The sequence below is a fragment of the Hemicordylus capensis genome, chromosome 3 (genome assembly GCF_027244095.1).
Source record: "Hemicordylus capensis ecotype Gifberg chromosome 3, rHemCap1.1.pri, whole genome shotgun sequence".
Taxonomy (NCBI): Eukaryota; Metazoa; Chordata; class Lepidosauria; order Squamata; family Cordylidae; genus Hemicordylus; species Hemicordylus capensis.
Genome location: NC_069659.1, coordinates 91707107 through 91729220, shown reverse-complemented (window position 1 = coordinate 91729220; position 22114 = coordinate 91707107). Strand labels below are relative to the sequence as shown.

General features: G+C 40.9%; 1 protein-coding gene and 1 long non-coding RNA gene across 9 annotated transcripts in view; one reads left to right on the top strand and one right to left on the bottom strand.

Moving 5' to 3' along the window:
* The window catches only part of LOC128349743 (uncharacterized), a 50849-nt gene extending 47474 nt beyond the window's left edge, over window positions 1-3375 (bottom strand). For both annotated transcript variants that reach the window (XR_008318965.1, XR_008318966.1), the window contains exon 1: window positions 3317-3375. This is a non-coding gene — a long non-coding RNA (uncharacterized LOC128349743). The remainder of the gene's footprint in view (window positions 1-3316) is intronic.
* The window catches only part of KCNJ6 (potassium inwardly rectifying channel subfamily J member 6), a 232815-nt gene extending 213291 nt beyond the window's left edge, over window positions 1-19524 (top strand). For 6 of the 7 annotated variants that reach the window (XM_053306592.1, XM_053306588.1, XM_053306587.1 and 3 more), the window contains one exon: window positions 12759-19524. In XM_053306592.1, the coding sequence (XP_053162567.1) occupies window positions 12759-13084 (326 nt within the window). In that variant the 3' untranslated portion in view covers window positions 13085-19524. Of the gene's footprint in view, window positions 1-581; window positions 1881-12758 lie in introns of those variants that run through there. The other variant, XM_053306593.1, reaches the window with a different exon arrangement.
* Window positions 19525-22114: the final 2590 nt, after the last annotated feature.

Below are 22114 nucleotides of genomic sequence, written 5' to 3'. Positions count from 1 at the left end.
ACTCAATGACTCATTATCCATGGTTTCATTATCCACAGTAATATGAGGGAATGGCACCCCCATGGATAATATGAGGGAATGGCACCCCCACTTATATTGTAACTGGATACTGGAATATGTTAGAAATGTTCTCTTTGCAAGCAAAACTTTGGGGAAATGTAACAATCAGCCAAAGAAGGGTATCTTACAACGCTGATACTAAACCATTTTCACTGCTCTATTGACTTGATGTCAGTACACTGCACTTCAGCATCTCATGATAATTTGTTGTTCAGTTTCACCATATGCTTATTATAGCCTGATCTATCCATCATTTCCCACTTACGCTCTTGCAACAATGTCTTAACTGTCCCACTGCCTCTCTGAAGTCTGCTAATTGTCTACTCACTGCTGACAGTTAAATTCCCTTCTCCTCCCCTCAGATGACAAAGGTAATGTTCATATTATGATAATTAGTTGATTTCGTTAAGTCTTGGAAGAGACCACATGATCTCTCTGGTAAAGTTCAGTGAATGCAAAGTAATTATTTTGGTAAAACTCAAACTGAAGATCCAAACAATCATTTTCCTGTGTCTTTTCAGCCACTGGGGGATCCTGCAGTCTTGCAAGTAACAGTAACCATGAAATTCAATGCCAAAATTAAGCAAAATTTAATGAATTCAGATCTACAAGCAGTTAATCCTTGGTTGCCTACCTACTTGTGAACACCTATCAGCCATTTGTTTTGTTGATGCTTTGTTGTTTTGTATCACAGAATGTTCATAATTATTTTATTAAGAAAGGGAACTATAGAATGTTCACATAATATCCCAAAAGAAAGAAGTTAGGGTAATTCTGTGAAAGTGATCAGTCCTTTTTGTCCATAAAGTGTAAAGTTGTTTTTCTTTTTGTTATGATGAGTAATTCTTAAACAAAGAACCATGGTTTAATCAACTAACCATACCAATCAATTGATTAAAGCCTGCAGCTCTATTGTTTTCACACAGCAGGGACAAGATAATGAAATATAGACAAGTTCAGCCATGGGTTGAGTATGCAAACCATATATCAACCCATCCCAAATTAGCATTGCTTTGGCAACTGTAATAAAAGGTCTAAGAAAGAAACAATGTAATTGCTTTGCTTGTATTGTCATTAAGAACAATGCGGTCTGGAGCTGGGTCATGAAGTGCTCCATTTCATGTAAGTAAACAATGTTTTTCCTGTGGCAATTCTGAAGTTTAACTTCCCCATGCGCAGTGGGGCCTGGAGTTCTCCTTGACCCCAACCCTCCTTAGTCTCTTCCCTTTTTCTGAAACTTATGGGATGGTGGTGGCTAATAAAGACATCAAGAGCTTGGGATTTACATGAGAACTGTGTTAGTAAAAATGGGAGACATAATTTCAATTCTGATGGGGAAAGCTGAGAGCAACAGCTACACTAATTATGCATAGTATTACCAGCACAAGAATCACCAGCATAACACAAAATAACATGACAGCACTTTCTGGCAATTGTGCTGACTGCTCACTATTTGCCACTGTGAGTATGAAGAAAGTTAGTTAGTTAGTTAGTTTATTTATTGTGTGTGTTAAGGCAACTTTTCCATTTAAAAAAATGCAAAATGGCATACAATGAAAACAATGGGCAATATCCAACCTAAATTAGCCATGCTTAAATCTCACTGAAATTAATGGGATATATGTTGGTCATGACTAACGTGGTTTTATTTATTACAGTGGTGTTTAGTCATAATGAACTAGTCTGGATACTGCCCATCAACAATAGTTAAAATAAGAAATACCAAAAATAGGCACAACAGATTAAAACAGCACTCGTAAAGACAGCAGTTAAAACATTACAATTGTTTCTAGAAGACCTGAAAGAATAAAAAGGTCCAACTATCCTAATGACCACTAGGGGCATTGGGAGTAGAGGCAGTTAGTGAGGGTCCCCTTACCTGTCCCTGCTTTGCCTCTATGACCCCTGCACCTTGACTCCTCAGGTATTTCCTGTAGCAAGTCAGTTCTACTTCCTTTCTCCTTGGAGAGCAGATGGGAGCATCTCTCCCCACCCACCCCATTCATTATGTAGCTCATAGTTAGGATCGGTCTTTCCTATCTCAAATGTACTTAACCTAATAAATTTTATTTACTTTATACTGCACTACAATCTCCATGCTTGTTCTTGACTAACTGCAACAATAAGACTCTGCACTACTTCATAACTGGAGTGGGCAGCTTCCTCTTGGTGCTTTACTAAACAATCACAAATTGCAACAATTACAGATTACAAGAAGATGACCAACAACAGAAATAGAGGAAAGCAAATTTTAATTGAATATTTTGGCTTACATCTGCATCAGCAAGAGATGGGATTTGTTTAAGATTGTATGAACACATACAGCTCTCAAGGTGGCAGTTTGGAATGCTGTGTTAGCAGAAGGAAAAGGAGTTAAGACAAGAGGTGGGAGCAAAGGGTTACATTCCCTCTCCCTCTACTTTATGGTCTCAGTCCTGATTGCCTCTCCCCACCCGCAGCTGCTATGTAGGGAACAATACAAGAGTCCAAGCAAGAGTCAGGTAACATGTAATTTGGCCCAAAGTCATTTGGGAAACAAAACTGCCATTGCTTAACCAAAGTTCTCCTGAATGTAAAACCAACAGGCAATAACTCCACCTACTGGAGACAACCCAATGCAGCTGAACAATATGCAATGGCCAACATTCTGTGCAGTTAGTGTTAGAAAGCCACCAGAGCTGCTGTGCACATGTAGAAGGCAGCCCTGGGGCTGTTGTGGAGGAAGGCTGCAAATCTCTTTAAAAGAGCACATGGTGCTTGCTTCATGGTACTTCCATTGTTTCCAATAGAAGTAGCACAGAGCAAGTGCCCGCACACTCTTTTAAGGAGATAGGAAGCTGCCATATACTGAGTCAGACCATTGGTCCATCTAGCTCAGTATTGTCTTCACAGACTGGCTGGCAGCGGCTTCTCCAAGGTTGCAGGCAGGAATCTCTCTCAGCCCTATCTTGGAGGTGCCAGGGAGGGAACTTGGAACCTTCTGCATGCAAGCATGCTGGTGCTCTTCCCAGAGCGGCTCCATCCACAACAGTTCCCCTCCGCAACAGCCCCAGCACTGCCTTCTACATGCGCAGTAGCCCTGGCGACTTCCTAATGCAGAGATTAATCTGGTGAGAGCGAGCAGAATGCTGGCCAATGTACTCTAATGGCATTAAATTAACTAATGTAATTTGAAGTAAGCCTCCACATTTGTACATTCCTTCCTTCCTTTACTTTCCTCTACAACATCCATGTAAACTTTAACCCACATGAATACCTTTGCCTTGATATATATGGTCAAAGCTGGAGGAGGTGCAGCTCTCTCCCACACAAAGCTGTAGTAGCAGCAGCAGCAGCAGTGACACGCTCTGCTAGGCAATAACCTGGGAATATCTATCAGGTGACCAATCAGATGTTTCTGGATGGAAAGGTCGTATGCTGTCATAATCAGGGCTGTGTGCATTCTGAAGCCTTGTGTTCTGAAAGCTCTGACACTCAGAGGGATTAATTGTATGGGGAAACCAGCATCCTGGGGATCCTGTCTTGCTTTTAAAAGAGGAAGAAAAAGCCAGCTTCTACCCCTGGTGCTGTGAATATAGGCTTGAACGGTTGTGGGCAATACATGATCAAGTTTCCAAAGGCTGAGGGGTAGGGGAGGGAGGATGATCACCCTTTCCCATCTTTTTGATGGCAAAACTGAAATTGCACTTCCCCAATAATCCGAAATTAGGGTTGTCAGTTCTCAGGGAATCGCCTAGAGCAGTGATTCTCAAACTTGGGTCCTCAGGTGTTATTGGACTTCAACTCCCATAATCCCCAACCAAAGGCCACTGAGGCTGGGGATTATGGGAGCTGAAGTCCAATAACACCTGAGGACCCAAGTTTGAGAATCCCTGGCCTAGAGGGTGTGGCCAGGAGTCTCCAGAAATCAGGGTCTACTTTCAGACCTATAAATGAAAACAGCAGCCTCTATACAATTTTAAATTGAGTGCACACTGTTGCACACCACTCTTTCTTCTCTTCTTCCAGACCAAATGTATGTGTGCAAGGAGAGGAAGCATAGCAGAACACCATTCCTCCTCCTCCCCACCTCCCAAACCCCATTTGCCTCCATTTTACTGTTCCTTTACTGCTGGGCTATATCCCAGTACCATATTTGTTTATCTAGCAACTTAGGTGGCCTCCTTGTGATATCAGCAGGCCATGCCTTTGAGTCTCAGGGAATGGGAAGCTGCCAACGTGGCAAACCAACCTGCAGCACATTTTACTTGTTTGTCTGTCCACCATCTTCCACAGGCTTTGGCTCGCAGTACAAACTCAGATAATCAGCTTACCTCGTGGAAATATGGGGAAGTTTGTTCATTTCTTAAATGGCTGGTTTTATACTATCCTGTGGTTGCTGTTGCTCCACCCCTGGTTACTGACTCTGTTGCTATGGAACTAAGACATTAGCTTTACCCATAAATGGATTTCTGCAGTGTTATTTCCTGGTTCTTCCTTTATGGAAATAGATTTTCTTTCCACACAGATTTAAAAGTGGATGCATACTTGATAATGGTGTTGTTTAGTCTTTATATATGTATGCAATTTCCTGCTTATCTTTAAAAAAAAAAGTGCATGTAAATATTAGTAATGTTCCAAAGCATTAAAAAAAACAAAAAACAGGAAAGACAAGTCATTCCTTAAAAGAAGATTCTAGCTATGAAACTCTCTTCTCAGGGAAATACTTCCCCACATAACATCACAATCCATTGATACAACCATCCACCTACATGGGTATTGTTGGAGTTCCAGTGCATCAACCTTCTGCACCAACTATCCTAATTACCACTAGGGGCATTGGGAGTAGAGCTAGGGAGTAAGGGTCTCCCTAGCTGATCTACCTGTCTCTACTCTATGACCCCTGATATGACTCTCCAGGTATTTCCTGTGAGAGTCAGAATCCCTTCCGTTCCTCTTAGAGAGCAGATTGAAACATATCTCTTTCTCCCTACCTATTCATTATGAAGTTTTTTAGATTAAGGATTAGGTCTCTCCTATCAAAAGGTGTACTTCACCAATAAATCTACTTAGTATTTTATTCTACAAGAATCTCTATGTATCTTCTTTAAATAGCTGTGCAACAACTAAACTCTGCAAAGTACTCTGTAACTGGAGTGGGTAGCTTCTTTAGTGCTCTGCTAATTAACTGGGGGTTAAAAATTACAACCCCCAGCAGGAATGTGGGAAGCCTTACCTGTTTGGAAAGTCCTCATTATTTACCACATATAAGACAATGGCTGGTCTCCTCTGCAGTGCATACAACTCACATGGATGGTGGGCCAGACCTGCTAGGACTTATTGACACTCTACACAAACTAAGAGTCCCAGAACACACCCAACATGCCCCTACAACCGTAGATTGTGGAGAAAGCTTGGTAATTGGTAGGACAGTGATATTTCAGGAAGCTTATCCTCCATAACTGATCTCACTGAGAAGGGGCAAAGGGGGCAAATTGCTCAAGGGCCCCACAAGTTTGAGACCCCCAACATATTGTTTATAATGACAACATGGGGGGGTACCCTGGGCCCCAGATTACCTCTCTGCATCCCTGCACTGCAAAGCCCCTGATAAAATTCCAAGGAGCCCCAGGTTCCCATGAATACAGATCGAAAGCCACTGCACTAGCTTGCTATCTCTCTCTTTCTTTCTACCTTCATTTTCTTCCTATGTTTATGCTTCTTATTGCTTCGTCTCCTTAGGTCTGCTCCCAACTTTGAGAACTGTGACTCTCTGCAAGCGCGTGTGTGTGTGTGTGCGCGCGCGCATGTGTAAACTATTTTATTTTTTATTTTATTTTTACATCTATATCCCACTCTTCCTCTGAGGAGCTCAGAGATAACAGAGCTCAAAAATAACATGGTTCTTTTTATCCTCACAACAACCCTGTGAGGTAGGTTAGGCTGAGAGATACATGACTGGCCCAGAGTCACCCAGTGAGTTTTATGGCTGAATGAGGATTCGAACCCGGGTCTTCCCGAGCCTAGTCCAATACTCTAACCACTGCTATGCTGGCTCTCAATAAAACTATGTTGTTATTACAGTGCAATTATTTCTGAACACACCTATTTGTGGTTCACTTTCCTCACTTTAAAATTGCAGCGTTTCATTGAACTGTCTGACTGATCCCACTAAATGGCAGATTTTACCACTTGCCATATATCCAAATGATCTAGGGCGGAAGAGCACATCTTTGCTTTACGCTACATTTCCAGACATCATGTCTCATTAACATCTGTCTGGTTGAACAGACCACTTTGCTACAAAGAATTCATGAAAGTCAGGACTGGCTACAATGATGTCCTTAACCGCAAACAAAAGGGGAACAGAAACGACATGACACTGAGCTGGGGGGGCAGGCAGGTCCTATGGGGTCTGTCTATTGATCTGTGGTGGTCTCATACATTTTAAGTGATCCCAAGTACAAACATTATGTGAAACCAATATGCATGAAATAACATAACAACATATACCCATTATATGAGTCCATTAACCCTTCTAATCATCAGGTCTGCCACAAATGTCAACATTTTATTTAAAACAGAATCTTAGGTTAAACTGTAGATGAAGCTACCTGCTGTTTAAAAAAAACTTAATTAATGACCAGTTTCAGAGATGCAATATCTCTCATCTTAATTCAGTATTTAACTCAAGGTTTTGACAGTACTTGCATATCTGTGCAAGGCCAGACTAAAAAAAAACTAAAGATCTCTCCATTGTATTTTTCTAGAGCATTTCCTGTAAAATAAATTTTTAAAAATTTTCATTTCATTTAGAAATGACAAGTCAAGAAGACAGACTCCAAGAGTAATTGAAAATGGGGACAAACTGCAAAAATTCACCACAGTTTGTGTTCTTTTGGCCAAATGCAAATATTGCAGCCCAATTTTGCTTATTTTTTTAACCTTCACTTATAGTCACTCAAAACTGGCACATGACTTGGTAGTGAAATCAGATGATTACATATAAAATCATGGTCACATGAGGCCTACATCTCTCCGATTCACAGTCTTGGCCCAAATGCATATTAAATTATGTATTATTATTATTAACATTGACCAACATAATGCACAACATTCCAGCAACCATGTGATCTGTGCAGGAGCTACTGAAGACTTGTAAGGCAGCCCCAACACTGTTGAAAATCAGCGCTCAAAAGCAGCACTACCGCAGGTATTCCTCTTGTGGCAAGTGGGGATGACTGTGGCAGCGCTGCTTGCACAACCCTTCATTCTCATCAGTGCCAGTACTGCCTCGTGAGCCCTCGGTAGCCCAGTGTGGATCACACTGTCACCAGAACCCTGGGCATGATGTAGGTCAACACACGGTGTCGTTTCTCCAAGGAGCTTCCACCACATTTTTTGTCACAACCATGTTGTGAGATGGCTTAGGCTGAGAAGCAGTGACTGGCGGCGGCAAGTCAGAGGGCTTCATGGCTAAAAGGGGATTTGAACTGAAGTCTCTCCAGTCTTAATACAGCACTCTAAGCACTACACCAGTTGTCTTCATCATAAGGCCCAGCAGCCAGTGGCAGCTCCCGTCAATCTTAAGTGTGGCTATCTAACTGTTTATTGGGCCTGTGCAAAGCTTCAGCTTTCAGCGGAATACTCTGCACACTTCCCCTGAAACCATGCAAAAATGACTGTTCCCACTGTGCAGAGCTGCATTTGGCCTAATGCCAGTGAAGCGCCTTTCAGGGAAACTGAAACCTTTTTAGCCTCTGCACTATCTTGGAAGGCATGTATGGAGTCCTGGGAAATGTAGTCCTTCCCAGAGTTTTCCCCACAGAGCTCCTGAGAGAGGGCTCTGACTGTCACTCTTCATCGGCCCTCCCAGCACTGAGCACAGTACAGTGCTGTGTGAAGGTTAGGACAGTGAGAAACGGCTCTCACACTGAAAAATGGTGAAGATCACTGCACTAAATGCCGGTTTCACATCACTTTGTTCACCACACAACAATGATGTAACTATGTTATACATTATAACATACATTATAATTTCCATTGTGCATATAATCACAATACATTCAACACAAAATCTTATCGGCTGAATAATACACATGATAATATTTGCAGAAGGTATTGCCGGTCGTGGAGACCTCACAGGCAGCAACAACCACACATTAACCACAACCTTAACTCTGGCAGTGGTTTCTCTGCCACCCTCCAATCAGAAAGCAACCATGTTTGACATAAAAATGGAATCTTCCAAAGGGGCATTGCGAAATTGCAAAAGAAACAACGACAACAACCACAAAAATCTTAGAAACAGGAGTTTGGTTTGGTTTCAGAATCAAAGATCACAAGAACTCCAGTACAACACTAACAGAAATGCATAATTTAGTAAGATTATACTTCCCGGTATCACCAGCTAAGTCTCTGCTCAGACTAGCAACCTTTTGTGTCTAAGGCTTTGAAATGACAATTACTCATCAGATACAGAACAGTTTCTTACCTTTTCTCTTTTCCATTGCCTGGAGTTTTTGAACACTGCTCTAAATATTGACCTGAATTAGGATTCTGTAAACCTGAGGTTCTTATTTTTTAATTCCCACTGCCAGCATATAGAACAAGAGAAATCACAAGTTCTGTCCACGTTATGTTCAATACATGTACAATCTGTGTACAGTATTGTAGTAATAGTAAGGGTTAGAGAGGGAGGCCTTGCTTAGAGCAACTGCTGGGAGTGTGGGCCTTTCCTAAAAAGGAGAAAATCCTTGGAAGTTCAAATCAAAAGGGACAGGATTTCAGGCTCAGCCATCAGCAGAAGCTTTGGCTTTAGTTAGTCCGTCCCAGGAGAGCCCTGAGGAAGCAGTAGGCTGAGAGCTGCTCAGGAAATGGGAAAGCCTGTAAGTAAAAAGTTAAGATCAAATCAGATGCGTGAGGAGAGTTATTTTACTTTTCTGTATTGCTTGGAACCTGAGTTGCCTAATGTAATGAAAATATTCTCTTATAACTTGTTTTATGAAAAGACAGTTCTTCTTATTGGAAACCGTTCTCTTTAGATCTAATAATAAATCCTTGTTGCTGAAGTTTGCTACTCTTCATTTTGGGTCTGCCTTAGTCACACGCCTTTGAAGGCCTAGGACTGCTCAGCCTTTTAGGGGAGCGTTTTGCCACTTTTATCTCCCCAGGAATCTTATGTGGAAAGAGTGATATGTCCCACATTAAAAGAAAGTAGATGGTGTCAGCCTACTGTGAATCCCTTACAGACAAGGATTCAACCCCAGTGAACTCTCCTCCTTTTCTGGCTCTGGTAGGAGTCATGACAAGTATGCATGTATAGCTGTTCACACATTATGTTCAACACCTGTGCTTTGTACATTTCCTGTCTGCAACTTGCATTTGAGAGGGCCTGTATCAAGATTCTCTTTTAAAATGAATACATGTACAGTCATCCACACAAAACATATCCATGTGTACAGACACCTATAAGCACATGAAATGTGATGTCTGAATAGGGCTATAAGCTTGGCTTATTCTACAGGTCTATTCCAATGTAACACTTTCCCCCACATAATTGCTTGGCAGGTATACCCATGAAAAATATGATATCAGAATCCCAACTCTACATGGATTTTTCAGGAAACAATGAAACCTATCTGAAAATTGCATATTGTCATGCAATATATTTCATATCAGTTTTTGGTAGGGATGTGAACGAGCCGGTTTGTCACCTCCTCTGGGAAGCGCCGAACAAGCTCAGGCCCCAGTGTTCAAGCCGGTTCAATGGGGCAGGGAGCAGTTCCCTTAAGGAGCCAGTAAGAAGCTCCTTACCTGCTCGCTCCTCTCTATACTGCCACTTTTCTGGGCCTGCCTGGTTCCCAGTCAGTTTCGTGGGGCTGTGGCACTGTTCCCTGCAGCCTCCAGGCAGTGTTGGCATGCACATGGGTGCAGAAGGTTCTAGGCTCATTAATATGCCTCTTCAAGTTGATTGGAAAAGACCCTTGTCTAAAATGTTGCTGAGCTACTGCCAGTCTGTGCAAACATACAGTAGGTGGATCAATAGTCTAACTTAGATAGTGCAGCTTCATATGTACACATATAGCACATTTCAGCTGTTATCTGCTGTGGACATACCCAAAGAATTCTGATGCTCCCATTAGTGAGTGAACAAAATGCAAACATATTTTTATTGTTAAATAAAATCTATCCAATATGCTTGAAATTCTGCTTGAAATTCCACTTAGCCTGTCCACGGCCAACAAGCTTACATGTCCTGCACTGTCATTAACTAACAAATATTTATTTCCTTTATCCAGTCCCACCCCTCTGATCTATTATTTTTAAAAATCAATTTCTGTCATAGTTCTTCCCTTGTCTAGGTCCCTTAAGATGAGTTCAGAGTTCCCTCTAGGGTGTGCACACACTCACAGTTTCTTGATGTCCGCTCAATTAATTTTTGATCCTGCTCAAGTTGAATCGAAAAGGCCCCACTCTGAATGCATGTGCGCACACACTGCCTTGATACTGTGGCCCAGAACAAAACTCTTTCTGCAAACAGATGAAAAGAATTAGAGAGAACACTGGGTAAGTTTATATGAATATTAGTGACAGGAAAAGACGACTGCATTAAAAATCCTGAGGATATAATATTTCCCAAAGCAGTTCCTTTCAAACACTTTAGCATTAGCTCTAAGCAAACAAACAACATGCATGCTTCTTTAGTGTTCAAAATACATATGAAAATTTAATTGCATACTAGTCAGAGTGTAAAATCCTGGCCTCATTTTTGCTTAAGAAAACTGAGCTGCTAGTTTCCAAGGATTATAAGCATCAACCCTGCAACATGTTCTGCTGCTTAGGTCAATAAAATTAGCTTTTAAGAATTAAACAGCAAAGAAATACAGTCAGTTAGATGTGTTCCTTTTGGCCTAGAAAAGACATAACTGAAGAATTAAGTTTCCCTGCTCTCTTGGTTGCTGTGGTGGTACTAGATATATGGCTAAGAAGAATTTAAAAACAAATTGCTTTTATTAGCTTTACAGAAGAGTCTTCTGTACTGTAAGAATATCTCAAAACTAGCTACCATGTTACTTTGATGGGATAAACTTGACCCTACGTCAATCTGTGCTCTGTTTTAGCTTACATGGTAATTCTTGTGAAGGCATTGCTTAGATTCATCTTCAAGACCATCCAAACAATCTGAATGATTGATATGAGATCTGTTATGGATCCTTTTAAATACTGAAAAGATTAAAAAAAATAAAGTTGTGCTAATGTGTAATGTTCTTGGGATTTTGTGGGTTTAATCTTTGAAGTGGTACCATTCTGAGAATTTTGGTTGTCTAACCATTGACAACCACTGACAAGCAGCAAGGTGGATGGACTCGATTATGACAGCTATGAATGCACCACTGAGAGATCTTAAAGGCCAAGTTGAAGACAGATCATCCTGGAGAGAATCTATCTATGTGGTCACTAACAGTCGAGACTGACTTGACGGGACTTAATCAATCAATCAAAAAACATTGATAAATATACCATCACTTTACCTGAGGTATAAGAAAAGTGTGATGTACCATTTTTCCAACTACTCTTCCATAGGCCATTCTGCAACAGCACTTTATAGTAGGAGTGTGCCTGGACCAATCTGGGGCCATGCAAGAGGCCTCCGGAACGGTTCAGACTTTGGTCGGTCCGGCAGGTGGGGGGAGTGTGGGTTTAAGGGCAGGGGGGTAGTACTTATCCCTCCCGCCGCTCTTCCCCCTCCAGCGCTCGACTTTGCTGCAAAGTTTTTGGGGCGGCAGAGTTCCTCCCTGCTGCCCCTGCCCCCATTGTTGTCTGCATCCTCTGTAACAAGTAGAAGCTGGCACTACGCATGCGCTCGTCATGACACATGCGCGCCGCATACATCACACGTGTGACGTATGTGGTGCGTGCGCGGGCGGGCGGCGGCGGATGCACGTGCGGCAGCGACAGGCACGCACGCACCACGACGGGCGCATGCGTAGCACCAACTTCTACTTGTTACAGAGGATGCAGACAACGATGGGGGCAGGGGCGGCAGGGAGGAACTCTGCCGCCCCAAAAACTTTGCAGCAAAGTTGAGCGCCGGAGGGAGAAGAGCGGCGGGAGGGGTACATACTACCCCCACACCCTTAAAGCCACACTCCCCCCAGTGCTGGACAATGCCTCTGTGGTTCCGTGCACATCCCTACTTTATAGTTTGACTGATTTTTAAAAACAATAGTATAATTAAAAAGTATATTTGCTATGAAACCTCAGGATGGGATATAAATCAAAATCATACAATTAAAACTAGAGCACTCAAAAGCAACATTTAGTTGGAAGTAGGTGATGGGCAACTTAAGACCTGAGGAATCATATACCATATACATTTGAGAACTGTCAGAAAAGATTACTAAATAAACACAGTACTAAATCTTAAATGTTCTCAGGTTATTCTCTAACTTAATTCCTCAACTGATGTTTTTATTGTTGAACTGAATAGAATAATAATTGTAGTTAATAGAGGATGATTAAATGTTGACAATATATAGTAAAACAAAGCTGTCCTGCTAAGTGTACTGTACTCATATAACCCTTTCTGCATACTAATAGATCTTTGCTGTACCGAATGTTCATGTCAACCATAGCTATGTGTGCTCAGTAACTATGTACAGCACTCACTGATGGGAGCCCTTGATGCTTCTAATTTATCTTTTCACTTTACACAGGGATGACGTGCCAAGCCCGAAGTTCTTACGTTGCCAGTGAGATCCTGTGGGGTTATCGTTTTACACCTGTTCTCACCCTAGAAGATGGATTTTATGAGGTTGACTACAATAACTTTCATGAAACTTATGAGACAAACACACCATGTTATAGTGCCAAAGAACTGGCAGAGATGGCCAGTCAAGCAGAATTACCCCTCACTTGGTCTGTGTCCAGCCAACTAGACCAGGGTGCTGAAATGGCCACTGAAGAGGAGGTCAAGAATCAAGAAGAACAAACGGAAAGAAATGGTGATGTGGCCAATTTAGAGAATGAGTCCAAAGTTTAGAACCCCTGGTGGGACAGAGAACACAAACTTCCCTTTAAAAAGAGAAAGAGGGAACAACATTTAAGTTGTGAAATGCCTACCTGCCCATAAGATAGCAAAGATTTGGGTTAAAGCTGCAATATCCCTTATTTTACAATATAATCTCTTACCAGTGATTGGTTTTTTGTCCCACTCACCCCTCAACAGGAGAAATCAGTATTCTTGTATGCAGGTGTATTTTTTTTTTTTTATTTTGTTTTTAAGATAAAGGGCAAAATTTTAATAACCTTGGCCAAGAACAAACTGACTGACTAAGTAATGTTCATTCATGTCCTGAGCTTTAAATCCAGCTTTTTATATTTTCCAAGACAATTTAATAAACTGAATGAGATGCCTGCAGAAAACGGGCATTGCAGCTTTAAGACCCAAGGTGAGCAGAATGATCTGCAATTCAACAAAATACTGTACATATGCCTTATATAATTTATCTTTCAGTTTAGTAATAAACCCAGCATGTACAAAAGTACTGTAGTAAAAAACCTCTGAATAATGTACATATATGTGTAATTAATGTAGGCTTAGAAATATAATTATAGAAAATAGAATTCTAGAAAATTCTAGAACATTTATGGGATGCAAAAAATAAAACCCACCATTGAGAAGGTATTCCAATTCTAATACCAGAAGTTTGTTAGCGTTTGTTTGGCACCCTTCTATAACTGCCCCACTAATGCATGCCATTTTACTCATTGTACCAGGCTGGCAGCTATTTAGAGTACCTCACAGTTTTCTAAAGTGATGATTTAGCTGACTCTAAAAAGCCATAGGTCTGGGGGGGAGGGGACTGTGGGCAAAGAAATTGCAACATGATTCCTGATATACTGTGAAACTGTTTACAAAATGATCTTATCCTTTATAATGTTATATGGTAAAACCATTTATGTTATTTGGGCAGTATCGCTAGAATTTAACTGTGGCAGATTCTTGTCAAAGGCAAGAATCTCTTCGTATGACATTTGTCTATAAGAGATTTTTGTATTGGGCTATTATCCTTAAAGTGCAATACCTTGGGAAACTCTTTGGTTTTCAAAACCATTCAGTTTAAAAAAAATAAATCTGTGTCATTTTATATACATATATCTAGATATATATGTATATACACACACCAATATAAGCCATGGAAATTTTTGAATGTTATACATAGTTCAGCAGAGGACATCTTCAGCTGAAGTTCTGTCTGAGAGAAAACAATTGAATTTCAGCTGAAGTTCTATCAGTGAGATTCATTATCATAACAGGTACTTCATATGTCTCAAATATTCCCTCAAATATCTGCACCATTGGGTAATAAAGGCATCTCTTATGAGGTACCACCATGCCATCCTTGCACACATGTAGTTTAACGTGATATCAGTGAGCACAACTTGCAGGCCTCAATCTGCCATCTTTACTTATGAGTAGTGCCTTAAGTGCTTTCCAGTGTCACATTCTCCAAATGGTCAACACCTGTCAATGGGTAGACACAGTGTTTGTAAGCAATGCTATCCATTCTGTCACCAATGCACACTTTCAGGAGGGATGTAGGGAGGCTGGCGGAGGTCCTGGGACAGACCGCTGCTGCTGCCACCTGCCTTCACGTAGCCCCTACCCCCACATGCCCACACCTCTTGCACCAACTTCAGAAGCATACCAGTGCAGGGAGCACAGATACATGGGCCCTCATCCTTTCCCTGTTGGCCCACCAGGACTTTGTTCGCCAGCTGGAACAGCCCTGCTGGATCAGGCCTAAGGTCCATCTAGTCCAGCATCCTGCTTCACACAGTGGCCCACCAGATGCCACTGGAAGCCTACAGCTGGAGTTGAGGGCATGTCCTCCCTCCTGCTGTTACACCCCTGCAACTGGTACTCAAAGGCATCTTGCCTTTGAGGCTGGAGGTGGCCCTCCAACTAGTAGCTGTTGATAGACCTCTCCTCCATGAAGTTATTCAAGCCCCTCTTAAAGCCATCCAGGTTGTTGGCTGTCACATCTTGTGACAGAAAATTCCACAAGTTGATTATGCGTTGTGTGAAAAAATACTTCCATTTGTTGGTCCTAGATTTCCCGGCAATCAATTTCATGGGATGACCCCTGGTTCTAGTGTTATGTGAGAGGGAGAAGAATTTCTCTCTATCCACTTTCTCCACTCCATGCATGATTTTATAGAACTCTATCATGTCTCCCCGCAGTCGTCTTTTTTCTAAACTAAATAGCCCCAGGTGTTGTAGCCTTGCCTCATAAGAAAGGTGCTCTAGGCCCCTGATCATCATGGTTGCTCTCTTCTGCACCTTTCCCAGTTCTACAATGTCCTTTTTTAGATGTGGTGACCAGAATTGTACACAGTACTCCAGGTGTGGCCACACCATAGCTTTGTATAAGGGCATTAGAATATTAGCAGTTTTATTTTCAATCTCCTTTCTAATGATCCCTAGCATGGAATTGGCCTTTTTCACAGCTGCCGCACATTGAGTCGACACTTTCAACAAGCTGTCCACAGATTAAAAGTGTAATAATTTAAAAAAAAAAACTGCTCACCAGTTAATCAGGGGTATACTTTCTTCAATCAGAAAATTTTACTTGATTAATCTAGTCAGTGCAGCCCTATCGAGAACACATATATATCTTATGTGTACATGTTCAGGAAACTAATCAATATAGTGCATTACATCAGAAGCATCCTACATATGTATCAGCTCTCCCATGATGCTATCTATCCATATTAATCAAATTCTAATAATTTACACCTTGCCCTCATCACACTGAGGACAAGATGTTGCCCAGCACCAATTCTGTGTTGCTTAATAATTTCGCACATCAACATAACAGTGCATCTGCTGATGACTAGATCCATTGATGGCATAATGGTGCATTGACCTAACTTGTTGCATTGTCACAAAATCCGAGGTCAAGGAAATGCATTGGAATGTGACATTGCATGGTGTATATACCAACTAAGTTGCTGGGACAATGAGTCTCAGACAGGATTGATTGTTGCTGAGGACAGATAACAGCTCCAAGGGAAGGCAACATTATGTTTGTTGTGCCTGTGGAAATCTCTCTCAGAAGAAATAAGACAGATCTACTTAAATTGAAACCATGAATCAGGGCACTGATTTTGGTATCAACCAGTGCCAAAGTAAATTACTACTCAGTAAGAGTAAGGTTGGCAGAATATAACTAAGTGTGTATACAGAAGACAACTGTTTAACTCTATAGTGCAAATGCCCATTTGGACAACAAAATGAGACATGTCCTTCAAACACAAAAATAAACAGCCTTAATTTTGTGCTTAATGCCTGCCTAATCTGGAAATTTAAAAAATTGCATTGAGAAAATTTTAAATTATTTTTTGTACAGAAATATATAAAATCATGTTTTAAAATACCTAACTCAGGAGAAATCTAGTGGGCAGGTAGAAATTTTGCACTGTGATAGATTCTTCACATTCATTTCACATCAGTGTGCTGATTTTTGCTGAATACAGTTTCAAGTTATTTCATGTTCTATGGAGTGACGATGAATCTGTTATTTGCAGCTCCTAGAAGCTGTGCTCACTTCTGGGCTAAGATGTTGCACCACTGAGCTGGACTGATAAAACCATTGACAACTATATTAACTGAGTTTTGGGAAATAGTTCCTGGTTACTTTCATGAAGAAGTGATTTCCATATGGCTTTCACTACCTTGGAAGTTCCCCAAGAAGTGTTTTGTGTCTTTACGTAGCAGTTTGACAAGTTTCATCAGAAAGGTATAGAATTGCCAGTTTCATTTGCACTTTTGAAATAAAGCTAGCTTCATTGTAGATAATGTTAATATGTAGTTGGATGCCCTTTGTATGCTGTCATGGTGTCAGAACATGTTGGTTATTTATGTTGACACAGATCATACTGACCCCAGTACAGCTCTAGAAGCACTTTGTTGTGTGCAACTAGTAACCCTAGATAGGGGCGGATATCCCCATCCTACACATCCATGTTGGATTCAGTGGAGACTGGATGAGCTGCCCAGTTGCATCTGCTTCAGTTGTGTGTGCAGATCTCCCTGCTGGATTCAGGATTCTGTCTGGAAGTCTGTGCTGGCACTAGACTTTGGGAGACCCTTGGTCAAGATGCTGCCAGTGAGGTCCCCCTCCTTGAGTGGGTCACCTCGCCATTGTCACCACTGCCCATTACCTTGTCCTCTTTCTCCGGGACCAGGCCACACCATCAGCCAGACAAGGACAACAAGGCAAATGGAGGCTCTCTCTCTTTGCTCTTCTCACTGCCCACTCTCTCAGAGACGACAGGTACACCAGCAGAGACAGCCAAGAGGAGGAGGAGCAGGGCCAAGGAGCTCCAGAAGTTGGTAGTGGGACTCCTGCTGGAGTGAACACTTTAGCAAATGTCCAGTGATATCAACCCGTTACACTGGCTCTTCTTGAGGGCACAAGGAGTTTGCATGACCAGAAGAAGCTATTGACTGCATTTACAAAAAGGGAATCGGTACATCCACAGTTATGTTCCACACTGAGAGGCGAGGGGGCAGAGACCAGAAAGAGAAAGTTATGTGTTGTCTGTATTAAACATTTCTGATCAGAGTGACTGAAGGGCAATCTTTAGTTGGAAAGTAATTTTTTGCTCCTCACTTCAGCCACAGCTTGGTGGGATGTGAGGGGGCATGTCAACCTAAAATGTTCTGGTAGAACATTTGCATATATCAGAGGTAGCCTTTTAACAGAGAGCTTCATAGGAAGGATAGAGTAGAAAGAGAGAGGAAATTATGGAATGTTCCAACATGGCTGTGTCAGCTTGCTCTACTAATGCAAATGCATGAGAAAGCAAAAGACAACACACACATTCACACACCAAAAAGAAGTTGTCTTTGGGCAATCAGCTTTTTGCTCTTGTAATTTTTTGGGCCTTTCTATAAGCAATCATGGCAGGTTTGTTAAGATTTTAGACAATGTAAAAATGCTTGTCATGTGAAAAGTGGATTTGAAGGCCCTAATAAGCTTTTTTGTGCCTGTTAACACAAAAGATGCATCATTCTGGCACATGCATGTCTAGGCTGTAACTTTGTGAATAGGGCACAAAGCTTAAAAGTCTCTCTCAAATTGTCTTTGTTAATATCAATGAAGCATCCAATGTAAAGTTTATGGAATCTCATTTTTGTAATAGAAGCTTAAAACCTGAAACTTCCAATGCTCTTAGTGGGGGAAGCTTCACCAAAATTTTGTACTAAGAATGTCCCATACTCTTCTATTTTTCTACAATGACTGATTAAGGAGTTTAACAATGTATTTTGTGTCAATGATTTCCATTGAAATGTTGAAAAACAGATAAGAATGGAATGCTGTTAATTAACAATGGATTTTCAAAGCTGATAACATTGAGTAGCGTTTTTCATTATTTCATCAATCATATTTAATGTATTAAACAACTTGGGAGAGGGGATTTTCTAACCGCTGTCACTGGTGGAATCTTACTGACTTAACGGGGTAACCACGTGAAATCAACTGGGCCACAAATTGCTTGCACCGAAGCATGTAACTTATGAGTGAAACTTTTAAAACCATAAACAGGTGTTTCTTCATGCAGCTGGCTAATTTATGAATCAAGGTTTAATTGCAATTCCTATATATGTATGCATGTGTATTTCATTAATACTTTGGTTGCTCTGCCTATCATCTTGTACAGTTCATAAACAAAAGAGCAATCAATGTACATGATGTACAACCCAGCAGACACCACTGATGTACAACTCCCATTTCAGTGTTGCTCCATACAAGCTCTTGTTAGAGAAAACCATCAGTATTATAGTCAAGTGCTTAAGGCTTCTAGTCTGTGTATAGGATTCCATCTTTTTACAATCCTGGGTGGAATGAATGACTGCAATCCAAGGAAATTTTACTGTCTATTTTAATGGAACCAGAATGTCATTCAATGACTGCCATGTCCATTTATACCCATCATGAATCTTATCTTCTGTGATTGTTTAAATAAAGCTCTGAATGAGAGCAAAAATAAATTATCCACCTTAATATTAAAGCCAATTCCTAATTTATCATAAAAATTATGATAAATGTGGCTCAACTGTGTTACAAATATTTCAGCATGTTAGAAATTTATCTGGTTTACTCTTTCCATTGGAATTTATGAAACTATTTGCATAAGTCATATCCCACCTGGGCTTAAACATCTGCAGGTTCAGGATTCTTCTAAAGTGTATGGAAGATCTGGAAGGTTCACTGGTGCCCTCTGCAAACAAAAATCAGTACTACAAGAACTGTAAATGCTTGTTTCAATGCATACTTGATGCTTACCAAAGTGAAGTTCTTACTTGAAAATAATGTCTTATTGATTTCTTTAAAACATGCAACCATTGTGACTGAAATTAAAAATGACAGAATTTTCATTTAATTAAAGTTGAAAACAGTTTTTACTAGATTTGGCTCTGAAAAGCTCAGACTATATTCACTGTTGTGTTGCTTTCCTTTGTAAATAATCAAATTATTTCCTTTTTGTTTTTTGGTCACAACCCACAAGGAAGTTTACCCAGTTGTTGTGAACAGCTTCCATTACACTTAGCATTCACTGGAGAACACCCTTAAGGACTCTATCCTTTGATTTTGTCCATGTTTAGGACAAAACCAATTAGGTTACATTTTGAACTGATAGGGTGTCTCACAATTTCTGTAACTAAAATTCATAAGACACCACGTCATCTCATTACTTTGCAAAAAATATTCATAATGGAAAAACTAACTTGCAAGCCTAAGAAAAGAGCTTTCAGTTTAAATTATTCTGCTTGATGCCCCTGGCATAACACTCAAATAGTTTATTAAGGAGATATTTTAAACTGCTTTTATTTCGCAGATCGAGTTCCATTCTCATTTTACAAGAATAACAGGAGCACAACAGAACCCTACATTACTATTGTCTTCACAGCTTAGGGTAGTATGCACTTTGCAAAAGACAAACATTCTGATAACATGCCAACTATCTGAAGAAAACAATGAACTTCACATAGAAAGAAATGTCATATATCTTATTTGAGCAACTCCACTATATCAGTGATTTGACATGTCTTTTCTTACATTTTTAATTATATGGCCATTATTATCCACCATCCTTTCCCCCTAACCGATGTCTTAGAATATAACCTGTATATAACAATGGTTGCCCACAGCTGTAAAAGCATTGCCACCAATCTGTAGCCCATTCTCTCTCTCTCTCTCTCTCTCTCTCACACACACACACACACACACACACACACAGTTTTTGTAAGCCCCCATTGACATCAGTCTCAGCCAAATCTTCAGGCAGAGTTTCCAGGTCTTTGCACAAAGATGATACCTATATGTTCAAATGCTCTGAGGCATTGAAACAGAAGGCAGTTGCAACTCTCCTCACACACCACTTTCCCCACCACTGTGGCAGGCTGCAGAGTCCTAATGTTGCAACACAGAAGAGGATGGAGGGAAACACAGACTTCATGCTCTTTCAGTGAGAACATTAAAAGGTAGAAGCACAGTCTGTAGACTTGTTAAAGTGTATATCATGCTCTACATGGTTCCCCACCCTGCCACCCGTGCAGATTTGAACACAATAGAAAATTCTGGTTGAGTAAAGGCATCTGTGGTACACCTCACTGTTTCCCAGGTGAGATCTGAAAGAAGGTCATAGCAACTTGACAATCTTTTGATAGTCAACCCAAAAAAGGTGTTGAGAGGCTCTTGGAGCTATAAGGTGGGATAAAGATTTTTGGATAAAAATAAAATCTCATTGGCTAAAGGATTGGACTGTTAGCCTATTAAAGGTTCTCTTAAAAATGAGAAACTCAACAATTTTTTAAAAGGTAGCCACTAATTGGCCACTATCTAACTAACGTGAAAGCAATGAAATAGAACTTAATTGTGACTAAGTCCTACTGCTTTTAAAAAGATTTCGCTCTGACTAACTTTTGCTGGCTTTTGCCAATTGTTTAGCAAAAGGAAAGTTATTAATGCAGGCAGTGATTGGAGATCCCCAACCCAGGGAATGCCAGCCTGCGCTCCGCGGGCTAACACCACAGTGTGGCAAGGCAAGAGAGAGCAAGGCAGCTAGGGCGGGACAAGAAGAGTGAGAACGAACTGCAGCTGTGGCTCATTTCCCGCCCTCTCAGCCCTGCCTGTACCAACTGCCACTGAATGCAGGGGTTCTCAAACTTGAGTCTCCAGATGTTGGACTACACCTCCCTTCATCCCAGCCACAATGGCATTTGGCTATGGATGATGGGAGTTCCATCATCCAAGAACTTCCAGGACCCAAAGTCTGAGAACCCCTGTATTAATCCAATGTGCAAATCAGGCAGTCTGATGACCCTCTTAAATATATCACTTTAACTGGTGATTCATGAAGCAACAGGAGCTGGCAATGAAACTCCCAACCACCTGGTGTTCTTTGGTCATGTATTTTAAACAAATTCACATATTAATGTTGGCAATGATAAACAATGCATTCAATTTGTTTGCAACGGTATCAGTGCTGAAAGCTCTCTCATAAGCCACTGAAGGGCTTATGTCAAGGGTTCCATACCAAGTCATACCTTCTGGAGAACCAAAATAATATCTCCCATAAAGCTAGTTGCTTTTACAATTAGTGTTTTAAGAAATGTAATAAAAGCTTTACTCAATCATACCAATTCATTGATTAGATTCTGTAGCTCTACTGAGCAGGGGTTGTACTCAGGGGGCGGGTTGCCATTACATTTCCTATCTCTTTTACATTATCATATGTGGGGGGCTGGGGAAGCGATACAATGGTGTCATGTTGCAAGCATCAAGATTAAGGGCTGAATTCCTAAGTGTATATACTGCACATCCTTTGAAACAGAAAAACATTGCTGATGTGTATGGAAGCAATTACACCCTTACACAATTTCTGCCTTACACCCTTTGGTCTTTTACAAACAACTTTGAGGCACAAAAAATGACTGGATTTTACTCTCCTTCTTTTCCCAGATTCATAAGCAAGTGAAAGAAACAAAAGCACAGTG